At 39.8% G+C, this 19,129-nt stretch overlaps 1 protein-coding gene across 3 annotated transcripts in view; it reads left to right on the top strand.

The window, feature by feature from the left end:
* The first annotated feature begins 1,635 nt into the window (after window positions 1-1,635).
* Window positions 1,636-19,129, top strand: part of Dop2r (dopamine D2-like receptor) — a 96,721-nt gene continuing 79,227 nt past the window's right edge. For all 3 annotated transcript variants that reach the window (XM_072002970.1, XM_072002969.1, XM_072002968.1), the window contains exons 1-2: window positions 1,636-3,032; window positions 7,334-8,341. In XM_072002970.1, coding sequence (XP_071859071.1) covers window positions 7,622-8,341 — 720 coding nt within the window. In that variant the 5' untranslated portion in view covers window positions 1,636-3,032; window positions 7,334-7,621. The remainder of the gene's footprint in view (window positions 3,033-7,333; window positions 8,342-19,129) is intronic.

Raw genomic sequence — 19,129 nt, 5'->3', positions numbered from 1 at the left:
AAACTATCCTTTGAAAATTTAAAACACTTCGCAGAGGATACGTTGTATGCTGGCTTGCAACTTTGTTACGTAGGTGTTCATCTACGTAAATCAGTCGATGTAAATGTTAATGATGTTCCGTCATCGCGTTACACTTCGTAAGTGAACCTCGTAATTGCAAAACCGCTAGTCTTTCCGTTTAACTTGTAATTCGAATTTCTTCGAACGTGCAACTAACGCGAACTAATCGAGGTAATGTTTATGGATACGCTGCCGAGTATTTCTTCCGCATGGTGTAATCGACAAATCGCTAAATAATAATTACTAGCGATGATAATAATACATAACGTGTTTCCATTACTGCGGAACAAATAAAATTTTAATATCGTTCAATCGATCCAAATGCTCATATCGGATTAAATAGTGAATTCCCAGTAGATTCCCAATGTTTGCTTGTATCTTGCCGTGGGAGTGGCCACTCGTGCAACCTGTAAGATTCACTAACGCGATCGAATTCAATCATAGATTTAAAGTACAACGATGGTCGCGCAGATTTCTCGAATAATTTTTACCTGGGATAGTTCTCAATTGATGGAACAACGTATTTTTCGTATTAAATTTTCCAATTGTGCGCGAACGTTTAGCGCGGGGCAGAATTTTTACAAACTCGCCGCTGGATGTGTCTTTAGACTTTTTCTACTGACAACCAGCCTGAATAAAATAAATCGACTTCGCCCGTGAAATAAAACTCTACCTCGGCGAAGCCTGTTTCTCAAGATGCTCGTTTCATCGCTTTACCTCGTTATTTCGTATCTTCGTAGCCGCAACATTTGCTGAGCTCTCTTAGCTAACAGACGAATAGTTCTTTCCTCGCAGAGATCAAACTCCGACCGCGCAACGTATCGATGTCGATGGGGATAATAAATCACGAAGTTGGTAATTGGCGTAAGAAGCGGCACTTTTTGTCTCAACAGAGGGTTGGAAGAGCGTATTGTGTATCTTTCTAGAGCACGTCACATCGGAACAATCGCAACGGTTAGAGATTGTCCCAACTTTAAGGATCATTCTTACTTTTCGGTGGTTGCGACGGATGGAAAATTAGAAACTATAAATTTCCCTGCTTTCATAGGTTTTGGCATCCCACGGAGATACATCTTAATCTGCTTTATCAATGAATGACAAGGGAAACGGGAGGTGTGTAGAAAATATTGCTTATATCGTTACCGATAGATAATCATCGTCAGATCGTCGTCAATAGCATGACGGTTTTAATTAAAAGCGGTGACAAAGTTTTGATAATATAGAAGCTATGTCGGAAGGAAACTTAATAATAGTATGGAACTTGCCGATCCAGCAAATTTTACACTTCTTTGCGATGAAGGGAAAAAGCGTGAGGAAAACAGAGGAAAAGGAAGAGATGATGAAGGAAAATCAGAAAGGGGAAAGAAGCGGTGGAAGAAGGAAAAGGAAGAGGAAAAGGAAAAAGCGGGTAGTGGGGTAGGGTTGCGAATTAAGGGTTGGTGACGAGAGCAGCGTGTGCGCGTAGGGTTGAAGAGAGAGGAATAGGCTGCCGGGCAGCCCCCTCCAACGTTGCTCCCTCCCCGACCTAACACGAACGTGCGAGCTTCGGGATTCGAGGCGATGTGGAAACTCGGACGGACAGGCAGTCGCTCGCCGTTCGTTCAACAACGTGGCTCGAAAGTGCTGCCTCGGCGATTCAGATAAGCGACCAAGACCAAGAGGAAGACGACGAGGACGATCACGGCGACAGCGATGCCACCCCTCGTCGTTCGATCTTGGCCAACGTGGTCCGCCTTGGTTTCTCAGGGCCAACGATAAAAGATGACACTTCGATTGCGATCGTTGATCCCAGGCACGAAGGAATCCACAGGTATCTCAGCGGTATCCTGCTTCGTCGTGATCTATTACGACCAACAACTACGCCCGTCGATATTTCAATTGTTCTCGTCGTGAACCTTTCAGTTTCCCCAGTGAACCTGATAATCGAATCGATCGTTCTTTGACGCGTGTGAATACCAAGAGTGCGTTTGTGAGAGAATCTACTCGATTTGTTTAGTTTGATGTTTCGCGATTGACTAGTTCGAGCGGATATAGAGCGCGAGGGAAAAAGAATCGCAATGATAGTAAAAAGTGCGAAGTGTGTCGAGATGTCGATACGATCGAACGACGCGGCCGATGGCAAAGAAGAGTATCTGGTAATTGCCGTCGATTGTGCGTGGTCAAATGGAAATCACGCCGAGTGTTCATGGATCCCGTTTGACCAAAGGATTCTCTGCAATCAGCATTAGAATTTCCTGCTGGGAAATTTAACGATCGGTTGGTCGAGGGTCGACTGGTCTAGTACCAGCAGATCGTTGCCGATTAGAGCAATGTCTTGTATCGTCGTTTAAACCAATAGAGATCGCTTAATCGGCAGATCGACGCCGAGAAGGACCAACGTAAGAAGACCGACGGGAAGTTCGATGAAAAGGATTTTTCTGCCGTACACGAATTCGCATTGCGGGAAACGTAATAAACCAAGGCAGTACAATGCCGCCGCTTTAGATCGAATATAAAGCCGTGCGACGTTTTTGATCTCGTTGCAAAATATTGAATCGATCTACTAGCGGTAGGTGAATGGCGGAGCTTAGTACGACTATCGTGTATTCTATGGTGCCGAGGATCATCCCCCTGATATATACACACAGAAAGAGAGGCACACTCGATACATGGATCTTGCGCAGAATATGGGGAAGACACGAGGCGAACTTGGCGATGAACGCGTGACAGCACGAGGAAATTCTCCAACGAATCGACGTCGCATCCAGATCAAGCTTTGAACCACTGGATTTTTGCCTGTTGAACAACACCGCGTGTTTATTTGACACGGCCACGCAGTATATCGCTGTGATCGGCAAGGACGTTTACCACTCCTGACCATGACGATACTATGTTTACGTTAGTCGATCGACTCGTTAGAAATTCAAAGAGAACGGACTGGCATGGATGAACGTTGCTAAGACGACGCAAAAGTGACACAGGTGTGATCAATGGTAAGTAACGGTTTAATCGTCGCTAAATTTTCTCCAGTTTCCTACTTAAGATTCTCTTGACCGAGAAATGCCTGAACGTGTAGGTCAAGGGTGTAAGTACGAGCAATTTGAATTGCTAAGTGGATCTTAGTCGTTATTAATTAAAACGCGATTTGACGGCGAGCGAAGAAAGGAAACTTGTTTCGGGGGTGAAAGATGGTCGAATTAAAGGAATTATAAATAAGAGATGACAGCGAAGAGCAAAGTAAGTACATACGGCGATATGCGCGCGGAATATGAAACGGAAATATGTGTCTCATTTTATTCGGTGCATTAAGAGCACACGCGAAATTTTGTGTAGGAGGTATTCGTTATATTTCAGTCCTTATAAAGCGTAAGTATTCGCGATAAACGAACCAGCGAAATTAATGTTCGCGTAATATTAATCCGATTAAACTAATTTCATGCAGACACAATTTCAACGGGCGACCGGATGCACTTTCAGATTATCACGCGTTCTATTTCTTTCATACAGTTTTGAAAATTACGGAACAGCGAAGACGTTATTAAACTTGCTTAAAGTCGAACTCGAACGTGATAGTAGTTTCTACTATAATTGCCCCGGCGTCAACGCTATTCTTATACTCAGATGGAGAGGTAAAGTTAGATAATACGCGTAAAGTAAGAGACATTTGTAATCTCGCGGATTAAAAACGTTTTAAATTAGCGCTTATTTTGGAATATTTCGAGGAATAGGATTAACCGCAAGAATAATGGCTATCGAATTTTGTGCTGCTCTTTATTACGATCCATTCTACTGCCAGCCTTAATGCGTGCTTTTACTACTTAACACGATAAGGATATCATTATATCCTAATAATCTTTCCAAGTATTTCAAGAATCTACTGCTTCGGCTATGGACATATCAATTAGATTAACATCCTTGAACTATATGAGGAGCTACAAGCTGTAAATATACCACGGCAGGCAAAGACACGATTAGTTTATTTTTGCTATCAAATTGAATAAAATAACACATACATTACCTGTTGCAGTCTACATTTCACGTAATCACGCGTTTTTAATATCTCAGGAAATTATCGCCTCATTAAACGCATCGCACTTCTTTTATTTCTCGAATATTTAATACGAATACGAACACTCTTGATATTTCTTACGTTTCTTACGTTTAAGTAATTGCGAATCTCGAATTGGGACAGGAAAGGAACATCCTGGTGTCAATGGAATTTCTTGTCAATCGTATATAATTAATTATACTATCATTTCGCTAATTAATCTAAGTCAAGATTACCACGACGTAGGCATCATTTTTTCCTTATGCATCGCATAGTTGTGCCTTTCTCTCGCAGTTGTATGTAAGCTGCAAGAACAATCAATCTTAAACGTCACGATTTCATTTCTTGCAAGACAGAAACCTTCGCTATCCGGAATGAATTGCGTATTATATTTTCGTTGGAAACGGTTCCTTCCCCTCGCTAGTGGATTACCTTTGCGCAATTGTCTGTGCATCTGCAATTTTATAAAATTCGTGGAAATAGCGTCGAGATTAATGTCCGAAATATTTCTCCTAAATAAAACGAAACGTAATATACCCGCGGAACGTATTTGAGAATAGCGTTTTGGTAAATTATCCAAAATTGTAGAATTGCCCTTCTTGCTTTCTTGAACGATATATAACGATGTAAACGATTCTTCGTACGAATTTGTTCACTTGAATAACACGACTTTTCCATATAGCTTTTGTTCGAACGAGGGGGCGAAGCATAAAATTCTGTTTTATGTCGTGAGTATTCGTCATATCATTGTTTGTGGCGTGACCTCATAATTTTGGCTTGTCTCTCGAATTTTACACTTGTTTGCTTTCATTGATTTTCTAATTTGTACAATACACGTGACGTTCTACCAATCATATAAAAAAAAAGAAAAAAAAAAAAGAAAAATTGTCTCATTTGACGTAAATGGAAACGATGAAGCGTGAACGCTCGAATATTTAGCCGAAGCTGAAGTTCTACGCGCCCGCAAATATTTTTGAAGACGCGAGTTTCTCTAATACTGCAATTGTGGCAAAGACTTAATACTGTACAGACTTAAAGAAAGTTTAGAAATACAATTTTTGTAGTCCAAGATAAATGTAAATTACATGTACGCGCGCGGCTACATCGATGAATGTCCCTTCTTAAAACTTTTTATTTGCGACCGTGTTATGTCGTTTCCATCTAGTATACATCTTCGTAAACAGGTTGTTTTCCTTTCTATTCTTACCATCTTTGTCATGCCATTTTATACATTTACTTTTGATATAATTTCCACGCGAACTGGGTTGCTTCGATCGCAATATTTTCAAAAGCCTTGGATATAATCAGGCTTTATATGCGTACGAATATTTTCATTTTAATCGGACAGGATTGTGATGCATGGTGTAGTTCTTCGCATCATACGATACAAATTAATGCCTTCAAACGTGTTAACGTTTTATGGATGTGTTAAATAATCTTTTCGTTGGTGAATTTTTGAATATCGTTGTACCATATAGTCGGCCGACCGACCATATCGCAATATTATATTTAACCATTGTCTGTGCAAGTTTATTTCGTTATATAGAATAAATTGGAAGTAAATTGGAGTGCTTCTAATTTCTGTACAATTAAAGAGTAATGTATATAATTGCATAGAGAATTCAAAGAAAAACAGTGAAAGACAATGGAAAAAGGAGGAGGCAAGAGGGAAATGACACAGTTACCATTGAGAACAAAATTCAAGTCAGTACGTATATTTCACTCAGAATTATAACGTTGCTTTGCATATTTACATATTCAAATATCACCGTGTCGTTAGCGACCCGATGAAAGAGCAGCATCTGAAGAAATTGCATATTATTTTACCGCAATTAATTATAAGGATTATAACAGCCTCCTATGACGATCTCAATGAAGCCAATTTTTTGTGAGGCACTGTTCTTGGCAATTTGTGACGATATACTGTGTACTTACTTCTATCTCTGTTGATTAAAAACACGGAATACGTTATACGGAAGTGACATCTCCTATAAAATTTCGCATAAAGTTTTGCATAAACGTGGTACTCGTTTTAATCGACATCATTATTTTCCTAACATTTAGCACCAACGTCTGGAATAGCAACATTCTCCGTGGTACATTTTTCTTTCAGAATGGAGAGACACACGAGTAAGCATCCGACACGTAAGTTTAAGGGACGCGTGTCCAGAATAGAAAGCGTGCTTAAGTAGAAAAGGAAGAAGATACATGCAGGCGTACTCTTTTTGAGCGATTTACAGTTCCAAGTATAACGACTACCGATACACTTGACTCGGCTTGCTTAGTGTATGTAGAACAGGGAAATGGTAGGCCCTAAGAGATAAGGAGATGATTTTTGCCTTTAAGAGGGTTCTTGGAAGTTCCCTTGGCTGCCGAGTTCGAGCGGCTCGAGAGGATCTCTCCTCTTTTCCTCTTTCACGCCGTTCACGTCGAAAGGCAAGAGAAACACTATAATGTCTGTCCATCTGTCAATCCACCCCTCCTACGTGCGTGCTTTCGATTCCTTCTACCCCGTAAGAGACGATCGCTCCTCTGCAAAAACTAAGCCAGGCCAACCGCTTGAGAGAAATCCTGAGTTTTCTTTTAATTTTGAGATTGCGTCGCGACATTCGTTTCGAACGGACAAGCTCTATCTGAGTTATAGATCTTTCGTCCTCGTTTTAAGAGAACAGAAAAAGATAGACAGACTTTCTCAAACATAGTTCGCGTAATTCGGTGCTAACAATAAAAGAATAAAAATACATTTCCTTGGTCGCGTTGCAGATTTAGACGTTCAAAGCGTCACGGGCACAAATATGTTTACATTTGTGAGGCTACGTGAAGCCACGTTCGATCGAACGGAACGAAAAATCTAAAACACAAATTGCTCGTTTCTAACTGTTTCGTTAAGCAGATGAAAATCTCTCGTTACTTTCGCAACCATCTGACCTGTATTAATATTTAATCTGTTATTCAGTTCCAAGGTAGTCCTTCGAAATTCATTATATCGCGGTAGTTACCGTCTACGGTCTTAATTTAATTAAATTTTCTTAATCCTTCTTCCGCCTTTATTTCCGTGGCGTTCGTGTAACGCGTTTTACCGCGGAAATAAAACTAAGGTACAAACTCGAGCGAAAATAGATTGAATTATCTAACACGCAACTACGACGCCGAGCATTACGCTTTTATTTTACAATGTAAGGATAGGTGTAAAACGTAAGACAAGGAAAGAAGTCGTACTGACCGTGGCTCTTCTTTCTATTACAGAGATTCTCGACGAGGGATTTCAATGATACGCCGCTAAGGTTGGGGCGATTGTGGTGATTGGTGAGAGGATAGTCCAGACGCAGCACCTCGTTTCTTGCGTGCACGGACGATCGAGAATGTTATCGCACGAGGAACGCCGCACATCACCAACGTAAGGGAAACGAAACGCTTAGCCGTGAACACTTAGATAACGGTCACGAGGATGCCAGACAAAATTAAAGAATCGACGCGTTTCAAAATCTCGTGATCAACATCGGCGTGCAGTATTCACGAGTAGAGAAATTTGAAATGGGGACGAACACGAACGACCAGCCTCTGGTTAAGTCCGTCGTGAGCAATCTGTCGTTAGACCATACGCAACGACTAACCGATCTGTTTTCCGATAACGCAACCAAGGACACCGTCACCATACACGACGAAACCGTCTTAAACGACGTTTTCTCAAGAAGCGAAAATGATGCGTCAACCAGTGACATCGAGTTAAGTTGGTTCAATGATTCGACAACGATAAATACGACGCCTTCCGGTTCCTTGTTCAGTGTGTCATCGTCGTTCTTTTCCTCGGTATCACCGTCGTCGCCTAGCTCCGACAATTACACCGGCATATCGGACCTGTTCGTCTTCGAAGACTTAAACGATTACATCAATCGATTGAATTACAGCGCTTTCGTTAATTTGACGGCCTATTACGATGGGGGGGCTAACCTGAATCTGAATGGAAGCGTGAACTGCACGTCGTCGATAGTCGCGGGCACCGCAGCTGGTGTCGTTAGAGCCAGTGAGTGCGGGCCGACAGCAGACGTCGATGAAAAGACGGATGCCAACAGCTGGTGGGCTCTGATCCTGGTGATCGTGCCTTGTTTAACGCTATTCGGCAACGTATTGGTTATCCTCGCCGTAGTTCGAGAAAGAGCTTTACAGACGGTCACGAATTATTTCATCGTGAGCCTGGCCGTCGCTGATCTGCTCGTTGCTGTGCTCGTCATGCCCTTTGCTGTCTACGTTTTGGTGAGTCTGCTTTCTCTTCCACGTACTACAATGGCTTTTAAAACGGATGGCGACGGATTAAAAGAATTCATTAAATTACGCTTCGCACCTTACCCTTTATCTCGATAAAAATAATTATCGTGTCGGCTATTATTCCGATGTGCTTTAAGTGGATGTTAATTCGAAATATAAACTTTTTGAAATTCGCTCAGATTTTAGTTCCGGCGTGTAAAAGACAACGATGTCTTTTTCACTGACTCGTTTGCAAGTGCATCGTGACATTTATGACTGCCAAATCGCAATATTCCTCGTATCGTCGGTCCGCTTGTTTTGCCATCGCATTTGCGCGATGTTTATAACCTGATTTAATTAAAGCAATTCATTGAAAATCAGTTAGCATTCCTATTATTGTATCGGAAAACTGAATTTTCATAGATCTATATTTATCGAACAAACGATGATTTTGTTCGAATCTCGATGGTTCCGCAGTTCGGATACGTATACCAATCAAATGAAATAGGATTAGTTAATTAAAGCAATTTGAGTAATTCTTCAAGTGACAGCTCCTGAATTCCGTGATAGCGATGACCTACTTCCGTTCGAAATGCTCCTACCGTGTCATAGTGCGGATGTCAAACGAGCGCTGCCAGCGAAAGCATTCTTTTATGCGTGCAGTATTTATTTAACTGCCGTTTTATTTACGTTCTGGAATAAATTTCAATCTTACGCGAAATAAATTTCTGACGGATTTATCTTGTTTCATTACATTTTAGGACGATTTAGGACCTATGTACATTTTACGATCCCATTTGTTCTTATTAATTTAAAGGATAAAACTGGCTGGCGTCAAGGTATTATAATTTCATTTTGCACCATTAAATGCGCAAAATTTATGTTGCCCTGAATAATTACCGTAACGAATATGTTTTTATCTTAACATGCAAAGCTAATTGCAGAAAATTTATGTTCCTTCGATGAGAGATTTTTCTATATTTCTGCAACTCGATAAGCAATATTCCACGATATCTGTAGAAGATGATAATTTTGCGAGAATCGAGGTGAAGGTAGGTTCTGAACCTTTCTTCAGAACGAATATTAATTATGAATAGCACAGGGCTTGTAAAAATGCTATTAATTTATTAGAGTTGGATTTTCGATCGAAAATCATCAATATTCCATTAGCCTCGCTTTAACAGAACGTTCATCGTGTCGAATCGTTCGGAATAGTTCCTGGGAAAATTTAAATATATTTTTGTCCAAAGTTACGTGTAATTATTATAATATCTTCGTCAACAAGACATGTATTTGCGATCGGTAATTTAATTAATTGTACAACATTGTACGTATAATCAAGGATTGTTCTATAATTGCAACGCGGCGTTTACGTATTTACGTGTTATTACGTGATTCGCTGTTTCATATTCGCTTCTCTAATCAGCACGCTACGCAATAGCAATTATTCAGAATGATTTTGCGTCTGATATGTGAGTCCTTACTAATCTGACAAATTTTTCTGTGTTCTGTAAAGTGCGTGATAACCACGCGACCTGACACAGCGCGATACGATAGCTTGAATTATTTTGGCACGAGATTATGTCGCGTAAACACGATAGGACCCATCTTTTTTACGCACAAAGTATACGTGGATCAAAGTGGCACTCGTACACGCGACATTTACGTCCGTTTATACTAATGAACATTTCGCTAAAGCAACAGTGTTTAAGTTTAATTTATAGAGGACCGTGAGTGATTTATTCCACGCGGTCGACATGAAACCTGATGACCAGTAAAGATGTACCTTTTGGAATATGCATGAGGGTGCCTGAATTCGATGGCACGTCAAAGAAATAACGAAATTAAATGTCGCGTTTGCAGGAAATGAAAGTATCACAAGCTAATTACGGATAAAATGATTCCCGCAAGATTCTAAGGCATGCAAATTGAACGAGTTGGAGAATGGAAAACGTAAGATTTTATCACCGAATTAACTTCTAGGAAATTTCCAATAATCTGATAAAGTTCAGTCGGTATTAAGCAATTACGTTGGTCATCCGAACAGATTTTGATATCCTACAAAAAATCTATAATCGTTTATCGTCGCACGAACGAAGAATTTAAGATTCGTTCTCGTAGTCTTCGTCGTTCTATCTTTATCGTTTCTTCCATAATTTTTTTCACGTCGAACTGACCAATACAGTGAGCGGCATGTTCCAACCTCTATCGGGTTGACCGAGACGTCCCGGGCTAGATATTAACACGGTGCAGCGTACTAAAATCCCTCGTCGACCGCTTAAATGATCGTTCGCGAGTTTCACATTAAACAGTTTAGCGACGCGTGTGTGCGCACCTATAATGCGTCGCAACGATAATGTCGCGACTCGAGTGTCGTGCTACGATCGAAGCACTTTAATCGGTTGCCAGCGCGAATTCGCGTTCTACGATTCGCAGTTTCGCGAAACGTCGTGAAACTGTGCTGTTTGTCAGCCTGCGTTCGTGATGTGCAATCGTATCGAATACTGGCCTTCAATTTGAAGAAAAGAAAATAATAAAGCAGGCTAATTAACGAAAAACTACATGTCTAATCATATCGTGGAGATCTTTCTGGCGACGGAGAGATTAATAATATCCACTTAATTCCGTTTCGGTTTTAAGAGGAGCTTTGAAGTAGGTATTCTCGAAGGAATACCTGGTCAGAATGATTCTTCTTCGTAACTTAACGCTGATTGGTAATTCGCTTTTATCGGCTCTCTGGTAGTTCCAAGCTTTTATGGTTACTTGGATTATGAGCTTCAAACATTTTTGAAGTCTTTGCTGTGACGTTATACGGGCTATCGCTTGCTTCTTTAGCGGAGAAATTTTAATTCCCTTTTCAATTTTCTCGACACAATTCGCTTCCGACAACAAGAAGATCAAGAATAAAGTGTAAATAAAGAGAAATGCACGTTATTTCGTGTAATTTTCCTTATTTCCTTTTTCTATGTTATCGTACGTATAATCGTTCGCATCGGTGTACTTTCTCATCTAAATTGCTCGTTTATTAGAATTTCAATTTCTATTCCTCGTTATGCCATACAATCTTTGTTATCATCGTCGTAGTTCGTCGAGCGTTTCGTTGTAACGAAATGATTACTAGAAGAATAGGCCAACTACGAGGAAAGCTTGATACATTTACCACGCTGGCTTTGATAGATCTGTTTTTTATTTCTGGAAATGTAGCTTGATCGTTACTTTTTAGTGCATTCTATGTGCTGAACGCACATATTACCTTGTAACGACAAGCCAAGCCGCGGTTTGCAGTCACGTCGGTATGCCACGCGAGATTTCCGGTTCACGCAAAAGTTATTCTGTTATTATTGCACTTTTCTGGACACGGCAGAAACAGCTGTGTAGTTTGCTCCAGTATCTCCGCTACTACTTTCTACAGCTGCTGTCACCGTAAATCTTTTCGCGAATTTATGTAGGTCAACAATCGTTTACTCTCACCAATATATTTATAGTCACGTTTCGTTTCCGCGAATCGCAGGAGGGACGCAGCCGTTCGAAACGACATCGGTTATAATTGAAGTCTAAATTAATCAATTCATTTTACGACGTTCTTGTACATTCGCTTCTCCTAATTGATGCATCAATACTTGCACGATAGTATCGATATTCTAATAATTTATAAGGTGGAGGGTATCCTTGTGATCCTTCTGTGTATGTGTATGACACTTCTCGAATCTCTTCGTAGTACTTCCGTAATTTCTTCTCTTCAATGATCTCTCTATTGTTCTTTCTCCGTTAATGTCTGACGTCTCAACGTAATGTGAAAACCGCGTGCCCTATCGCGTGCACAGACGAAATTGAGCATCCTTGACCAATTATTGGAATTATGGTAAAATATCCGCGTACAAAGAACAACCGGATTCGGTGGAACGAAAAATTGTGAAAGATGGTCGGAAAATTGGAAAGGATAAGGGCATATGAAAGGCGTAAAAGAGAAGGACAGAGCTAAAAAGGTGGAACAGTCGGTATTAGGTTCTGTCGAGTGGGTGCTGGCGTGACCACGAGCAATTTTGATCCGTTTTCCTTCGCCTGCCTCCATAATCCCTCGATTCGTAGGTAGCCTCACCACTCAACCGGTTTACGAAGTGGAATAACACGGTGGATCGCCAGCTGGGACAAGGTCTATGTTAATAACACAGATCGCTTCATCGCATGCATGCTTATTACTTGGTCGATTCAACCCAGTTTTGATTCGAGCTGTGTACACAGAGGTTAAACCATTCGTTGTCCCGCTAATATGAATATTAATGTTCATGCCGAAGGAACCGACCACTTTTCTTCTGGGAATAGAACACGGAATCGTTTGGCCTTGCCGGCTCGTCTAAACACGAGTTATCTCTTCCGAACGATCCCTCTATATAAGCAACATATCTCTACAATGTTTCTTTCCTTCCCCTTGCGTCAACATGGCGCCTGAATTTCAAACTGATTCATTTTGATTGTTTTCGGCGCCAATATTATTCGCGTCTCCACATATGATCGCAAACGTTCGAAAGGGAAACCTAACAGAAGTATAATAAAAGCAACCGTTTCAATGGTTTTATAAACAAGATGAAAAAGATAAATGGTCCGGTAGATGTACGTTCGCCTAGTCAGTTTCATTTGTACGGTTGATCGCCCTTCACGAAGTTAACAGCTAAACGATGAAAAAAGGCTCAATTCGAATGCTATTGTCCTAGATATCGTCTTTCTCGTCATTTCGAGATTGATCGTGGCGAAACACGTGCAACACAAGCACGTCAACCGATACAAAATTTCACAGGGTGAATAGAGATGTTCGGTGGAACGTCAACGCGCGTCATGCGTCAAGGTCGAGTAGCTACGTAAAATGGAAAAAAAGCTGTTGGAGTACCGGGGATTTCGTTAGAGTTTGGCATGTAAAAATTTGAGGTAACGAAATTCATGGCACGAATGTACTACTGCAGTTATTGTTATTTTTCGGCGAATGTTCAAGCATGAAACTAGTCACGGTAGAAAATTGCTTCACACAGATCAAATGTATCGAGTATCCGAGATTTTATAAAAATACTCTCTGATTTTCATTCACGTGCACAGAGAATCAACGAATTAAACACAAGCCGTGAACGATCGTAATAAATTACGGGGCACGTTTATAAACGTATAGTACGATAAATTCTTGATAGAGCGCAATTTATATTTGTCGAAAGTTTTACGAAATACGTCGACATTTAACGCATCTTTGCGAGACAGATTCGTGATATTTCATGTAACCGCTTTAATTTCAAAACACACGCGGCCCGTTCATAATTTTCAACTACCTTTATTCTATTCCTTCGTTCCGGTATAATGGCTTCCGCTGAAAGCAGATCTCGTACAAGAATGAGACAAATGTGACGCGAGCGCGCACCAGAACGTATAACGGTTGATCATATTGTGTTGTTGAGCGTAATGTAACGTATTTCGTCTTTTTTAAGTTTGTTTAAGCGCTAAGCACTCGATCTCTTGGGCTAAATATAGCTGTGAAGCGAAAGGTAAGCGATGCGAACTTCAAAGCCGTTTTCACTCGAAGCTCGTCTTGATTATCTCCTAAATCAAACACAAATACTATAATTAGCGAAGAATAAAATCTTCCTTTTTGTTTCCATTCTTCCAAGCTAATCACTCTTAGCTTTTAATGCAAAACGTCTACTAGAAATTATTGATTGTGAAGCGCGCACAATTTAGCGGGGCGCATGATAAGAACGCACGGGTAAGAAACGGAACTACGTGTTTTAGAGCGATCGTAAGGTATTACTTACGAACTTAATAGTTCGCTATCCTCGAGCAAACATTTTGCAGATGAATATTCCAGTAGCTCTCTCGCATTTACAATCTTATGAATTTCTTCAAACTCAAATAAGTTTATCGTCCGCGTGGCACTGTATTATTTTCACGATTTTCCTTGAACGCGTATTTTTATACTTGTTGTAAATCGATTAGATCATAACGGAAAAATTTGCCACCGAAGAAACCATAAAATCCAGCGTATCGAAAATCACTTTTCACCCACTGCTGGAAAGCTAGATGCAATATACATATAAAGTTAACAGATCGACCTTAGGTAGTTGGAGTATCCATTTTTCATATGCGTTTAGATGTCAGCCGATAAAATCTCGATCGTTCTTCTGAACATCGTCGGAAGGAAAAAATGATATGACGTGAAAGAAACCGTTACTCTTGTATAAGCAAACGCCAGATTGCTGCATCGTCATCGGATTCAGAAAGAGATTGGAAAACATATAACTGAAAAGGACAGAGGTGATCGTTCTACTTGTGTTAAACCAGACGTGACGTCCTGTTTTATGTAACTCTCAGTTACATTTTCTTGTAAACTTTTATCGGATCCTGTTAATAATTAATATTTTTCTTGAAACGTTTAAATTAAAGTGCGAGATGTACCGCAAGAGAGAAAGAAAGGGAAAGTTATTCAAAGGTTCGCAACATAATTGAATGCTTCGCTACGATAGCGACTGCGATAAAGTCCTTCTTCGACAATCAGAATTCCACGAATCATTCGTCAAAGAATCTATTTCTTCCATTTACCATGTTTCCAGAGTCGTGAGCAATGGAGGGTTCTTTCGTAGATGTTAAATAGACGACATCCTATTTTTCTCGAAGGACAGCAGAGAGCGTAGATTCACCATCCCTCTATGTCACCGTAATTCGACTTGATCGTGGCACGACAATCGTATTCGTTATAACGTGACCTAAAAAGTTCTGATTGAGCAGAAAGTTTCATAAATTATTGATGCATTAGGTTCGCGATTTTTCAGTCGATAGCTTCGGTTTCGATAAGTCATCGATCAACGCGATAAAAACGTATCACCACAAACTGGCAAGAATTATAATAAACGAAAATGATGCGATTGATGTTTGATAATGCGAATTGATACTACTTCTACGCAGTCGACTCGATCTCAGTAGACTAAGTCCGTCTAAGGTCGGACGTGACGTTAGGAAATCACGCGAATACGGTCGCGTTTTACGATGCGGAAACGTACAACTTGTGATTTAAATAATTTGATCCGACGATTCTTTTAACCAAATAAACCGAAACTTCGCCCTTAAGATTTTATACGACTTTTTTTAAGAACCTCCGTAAGTATTAATAATTTAACTGATAAAGCATGTTTAGGAAAGCAAGGCATATCGATTAAAAAGTTGTTTGTTCTCGACGGTTATACACTTAGTCTCTAATCAACTGTGAGATAGTTATTTTATGGTAGTTGCACGCGCGTCTATCGATTGGTGTATTACGTACGAATAAGCGCAATCTCTGGAAACGTTAGCTTGTTTCAAAAGCGTCGAGGCAGGAACGATATTGAGCGTACAGTGTATATGAACTGCATATTTTTCAAAAGATCACAGACTAATTAACGCTACAGGGAACGGATGTAGGCAAAGAGCAGGTGTAAAACCAGGAAATGGGAATCGCGCATGTAGTTACGTGTTGCAACGAAACATTAACATTCATTATAGAGGCACCAATGGAAAAATGTTTTCATAGAACCGAACTGTTTCACACAAAAACGAAATATTACCTTGGCTACATAACATCGATGTTTCCTCTGATTTTGCGGTATCAATTTGTCGTAAAATTTATACATAATTATTAAATTAAACGTGATCATCGTTGTTGCGACACGATTCCTTACGGAAGAAATTAGATCGACGTACAATGGTAGAGAGTACATGTCAGTGACGATCTTGCGATTCTAATTGGTCTTAATTAAGGTTTGATGTAGCAAAGTTCTATAGAAAGGAAATAGAAGGTACAGATGGTGGGATGGATACGAACGTTTTTCCTATCTTAAGTATTTCTGCAAGTATTCCTGCACAATTACAGTACGTCTATTCGTCAATCTCCCCATGAACGATCTCGCTCTCAATCGACAAGGCGCCTGCGGAGCGAGTAATTTCCCAGAAAATTTCCTCGTCGCATTTAGAATCGCATTTACCTCCCTCATTGAAGGGAAAAGGTGTGTCTTATGCAGAACGAAGATCTGTTAACGGTACGGTCTTATTTCTACGACTAGATCGATCAGAGGCATTGTAAGCACGTTTCGAATTGTTACGTTTCTTCGACGGATTAATTTTTATTCGTATATTCATTGTCGTATTTCAATGAAACTTATCGATCATACGACCAATAGGTTTCGATTTTGACCCATGTTACGTAATACCAGCTCTTTTTTCCCCGATGATTTTTTGTTTAGTTTTGAAGTGGAAAATACTGAAATTGAACCGAACCATACCGTAAAGCCTCGTTCAAGAAGCGAACAAGTATAATGTTTATCGACATCGTTAGCAGCAATTTAAAACACGACCGTTTCAGCTTCGAAATACGTTTAGAGTAAAAGACGCTTACGGCCTGGTTCAAACTTAATCCATTTCAGTCAGCGTCTCAATTTCTGGGATGTTATCGAGCCGAGTCGTCGAACGCCGAGGAAATCGTTGTGTCGTAATGTTTGGCCAACTAAATGTTCCGGCATAAAATCGATCGGGGGAACGGACTTTTCTCGTGGAGTTCGCTACGAATCTGGTTTCTTGATTGATCGTAAATTATTTGAATCGATGTTGGAACGAAGGGCCACCAGGCTCAGAGATACGTTTCCCCGAAATCGATTACTATTGTCCGTTCCTCGACATCAAGTACAATTCGGTAGTTGCTTCTTGGGTGATAACAGCAAATTGTGCCCATATAGAGTATAGATTGGAATTCATTTAAACAGAAATATTACATGTTTGAACGTTGTACCAGAAACATCGAATTCGAATTACAAATGAATAATAATTTGTGTAAACATTTCTCATATGTAAAAAATTTCTATGCACACGGACAAACTGATAAATGCTGAAAATTGTGAACTACTTAAGATAAATTTACAAACGTGTTAAGGATAAAAATTCTAGTAGAAGAGTAGGAAAGAAGGAAAATGTAAGGAGAATAAAATATATCGTACATGTCATACGTGTATGTAGGTATTTTACGTATCTTTCACAACAGAGAGAATATTAATATCTTAAATATTCGAGATCCTATTCTTTGCAGGGTTGATGTATGGCTTCTCATTTGCGCGGCACCAGCGTGGCTATTACTTCGTTGCAAAAATGTTCGTAACGTATGCAAGAGAAATTAATCGATTTTCTGAAATGTCTATAATTAATTGCTATAAAATAGCGTAGATCAGCATATCGATAAAAGTTGCTGACATAATTCTTTTTACGTAATGGAAACACTGTGAAAGTGAAGATTTGTATGTTGACTGACTATACAGGAAGAGAGGTTTAGCGTGCAACGACCGAGAACGTAATAGGGTGGCACCAGTAATCAAAGCTGCTAGCAGGAATCTATTACCGACGTTATAGGTCTCTCGGCAAATGCGAGATTGTTTGGTCATGATTACGAGCACACCTGCGAGCTGTTGTAATTTCAGTATTGTAACTGTGAATCGTTTATGATCAAATAGTTTAAACGGCATGGCAATTCAGTCTTCGTACTTACGTGTAGTAAGGCCGACAAATTTATTGCGATCAAATGAAGTTACCGTTATACAACTACGTTGCATCTAGAATCGAGCAAAGTTTGCTCAACCGTAATATCATAAACGTATATAACAGTTTTACTTGGCTTCTACTCGATCTGGCAATACTTTTTCCAAATTCCTTGCAGTTTTTTACGTTTGAAACTCGTAGATGATTGTACATAGTCAGAATGCAGCTTGTTAATGAGAGATATTCAACTTGAGCGAAAGAAATGTTTTATGATCGTCTTAGTTCCCTTCGAGAAAGTTTCTTCTGTTCCATCAGTTAGAAACTTTGCACGACGGATCACGCTTTTTCTTTATCGATGACTGCTATGAAAATAAACAGTTTGCCCAAACTTTTCTAACACGAGTAATTCTAAGATTTATATTCGTTTTAGAGACATTCATCTGTTATAGTAAATTGTTATAATTAAAACGAATAGTATTAGCAGACTGTGTTCCACTTAACCAAATCAACAAGAAAGCTACAACGTGGTTTGTCCTTTAAATATTTTTCTTCCTATCCACAATTAATGACATCGATTTATTTAATACCATGCAGAATGAATTCCGTTTGTTCCTTTTGTATGAGAAGAATAGCGTTGTAGCGTGGATGCAGAAAATTAGTTCTCGTTGGTTGTGTAAGTCCTCTTTCTCTTTTTCATTTTTATTTATTCTTGCGTAGAAAAATATATACGTTATGAGCTAAAAAAAAGTCACGCAAAATTTCTATAGAATGATGAACAAAAGATCGAAAATATCGCTCTTCTTTCCAGCTCTTTCTCCGATCGAAAGGCCATGTCACACGTGTTAATCGTCTCACGAACTTCTCTATTTCGCTCTGAGCGGTCGTGTCGTTCTCGTTCCCTTTGATTCAACTTGGACCAGACGTGGCTTTTCAGTTCTCTCAACTTGTACTTTTCTTTCCTTTTCAGTTCTCTCCAATCTTATATCGCATTCTGTTGACACGTCATTTTTAAGTATTTTGCTTCTGTTTCGGTTCTTTCGCAGTCTGTTTCCACTTTGATGTTTACTCGATAGTTCGCCACACGCTTGTTCGCACGAAGAATTTGTAGGTATAGTAGCCTCTCATAGCGAGTATTTTAGAGTTCAATTTATATCGCGCGACAATTCCCACTTCTTCCAAAACTTGTCTTTTATCACTGAATGACAAGCCCGATTTCTTTTCGTAGCAACTTTCTTAAAACAACTTGGTGAGCGCGTATCTTTGAAACCT

The sequence above is a fragment of the Bombus fervidus genome, chromosome 5, assembly GCF_041682495.2.
Source record: "Bombus fervidus isolate BK054 chromosome 5, iyBomFerv1, whole genome shotgun sequence".
Taxonomy (NCBI): Eukaryota; Metazoa; Arthropoda; class Insecta; order Hymenoptera; family Apidae; genus Bombus; species Bombus fervidus.
Note: the sequence above shows the minus strand (reverse complement) of the source record. Positions and strands in the feature narration are given on the sequence as shown.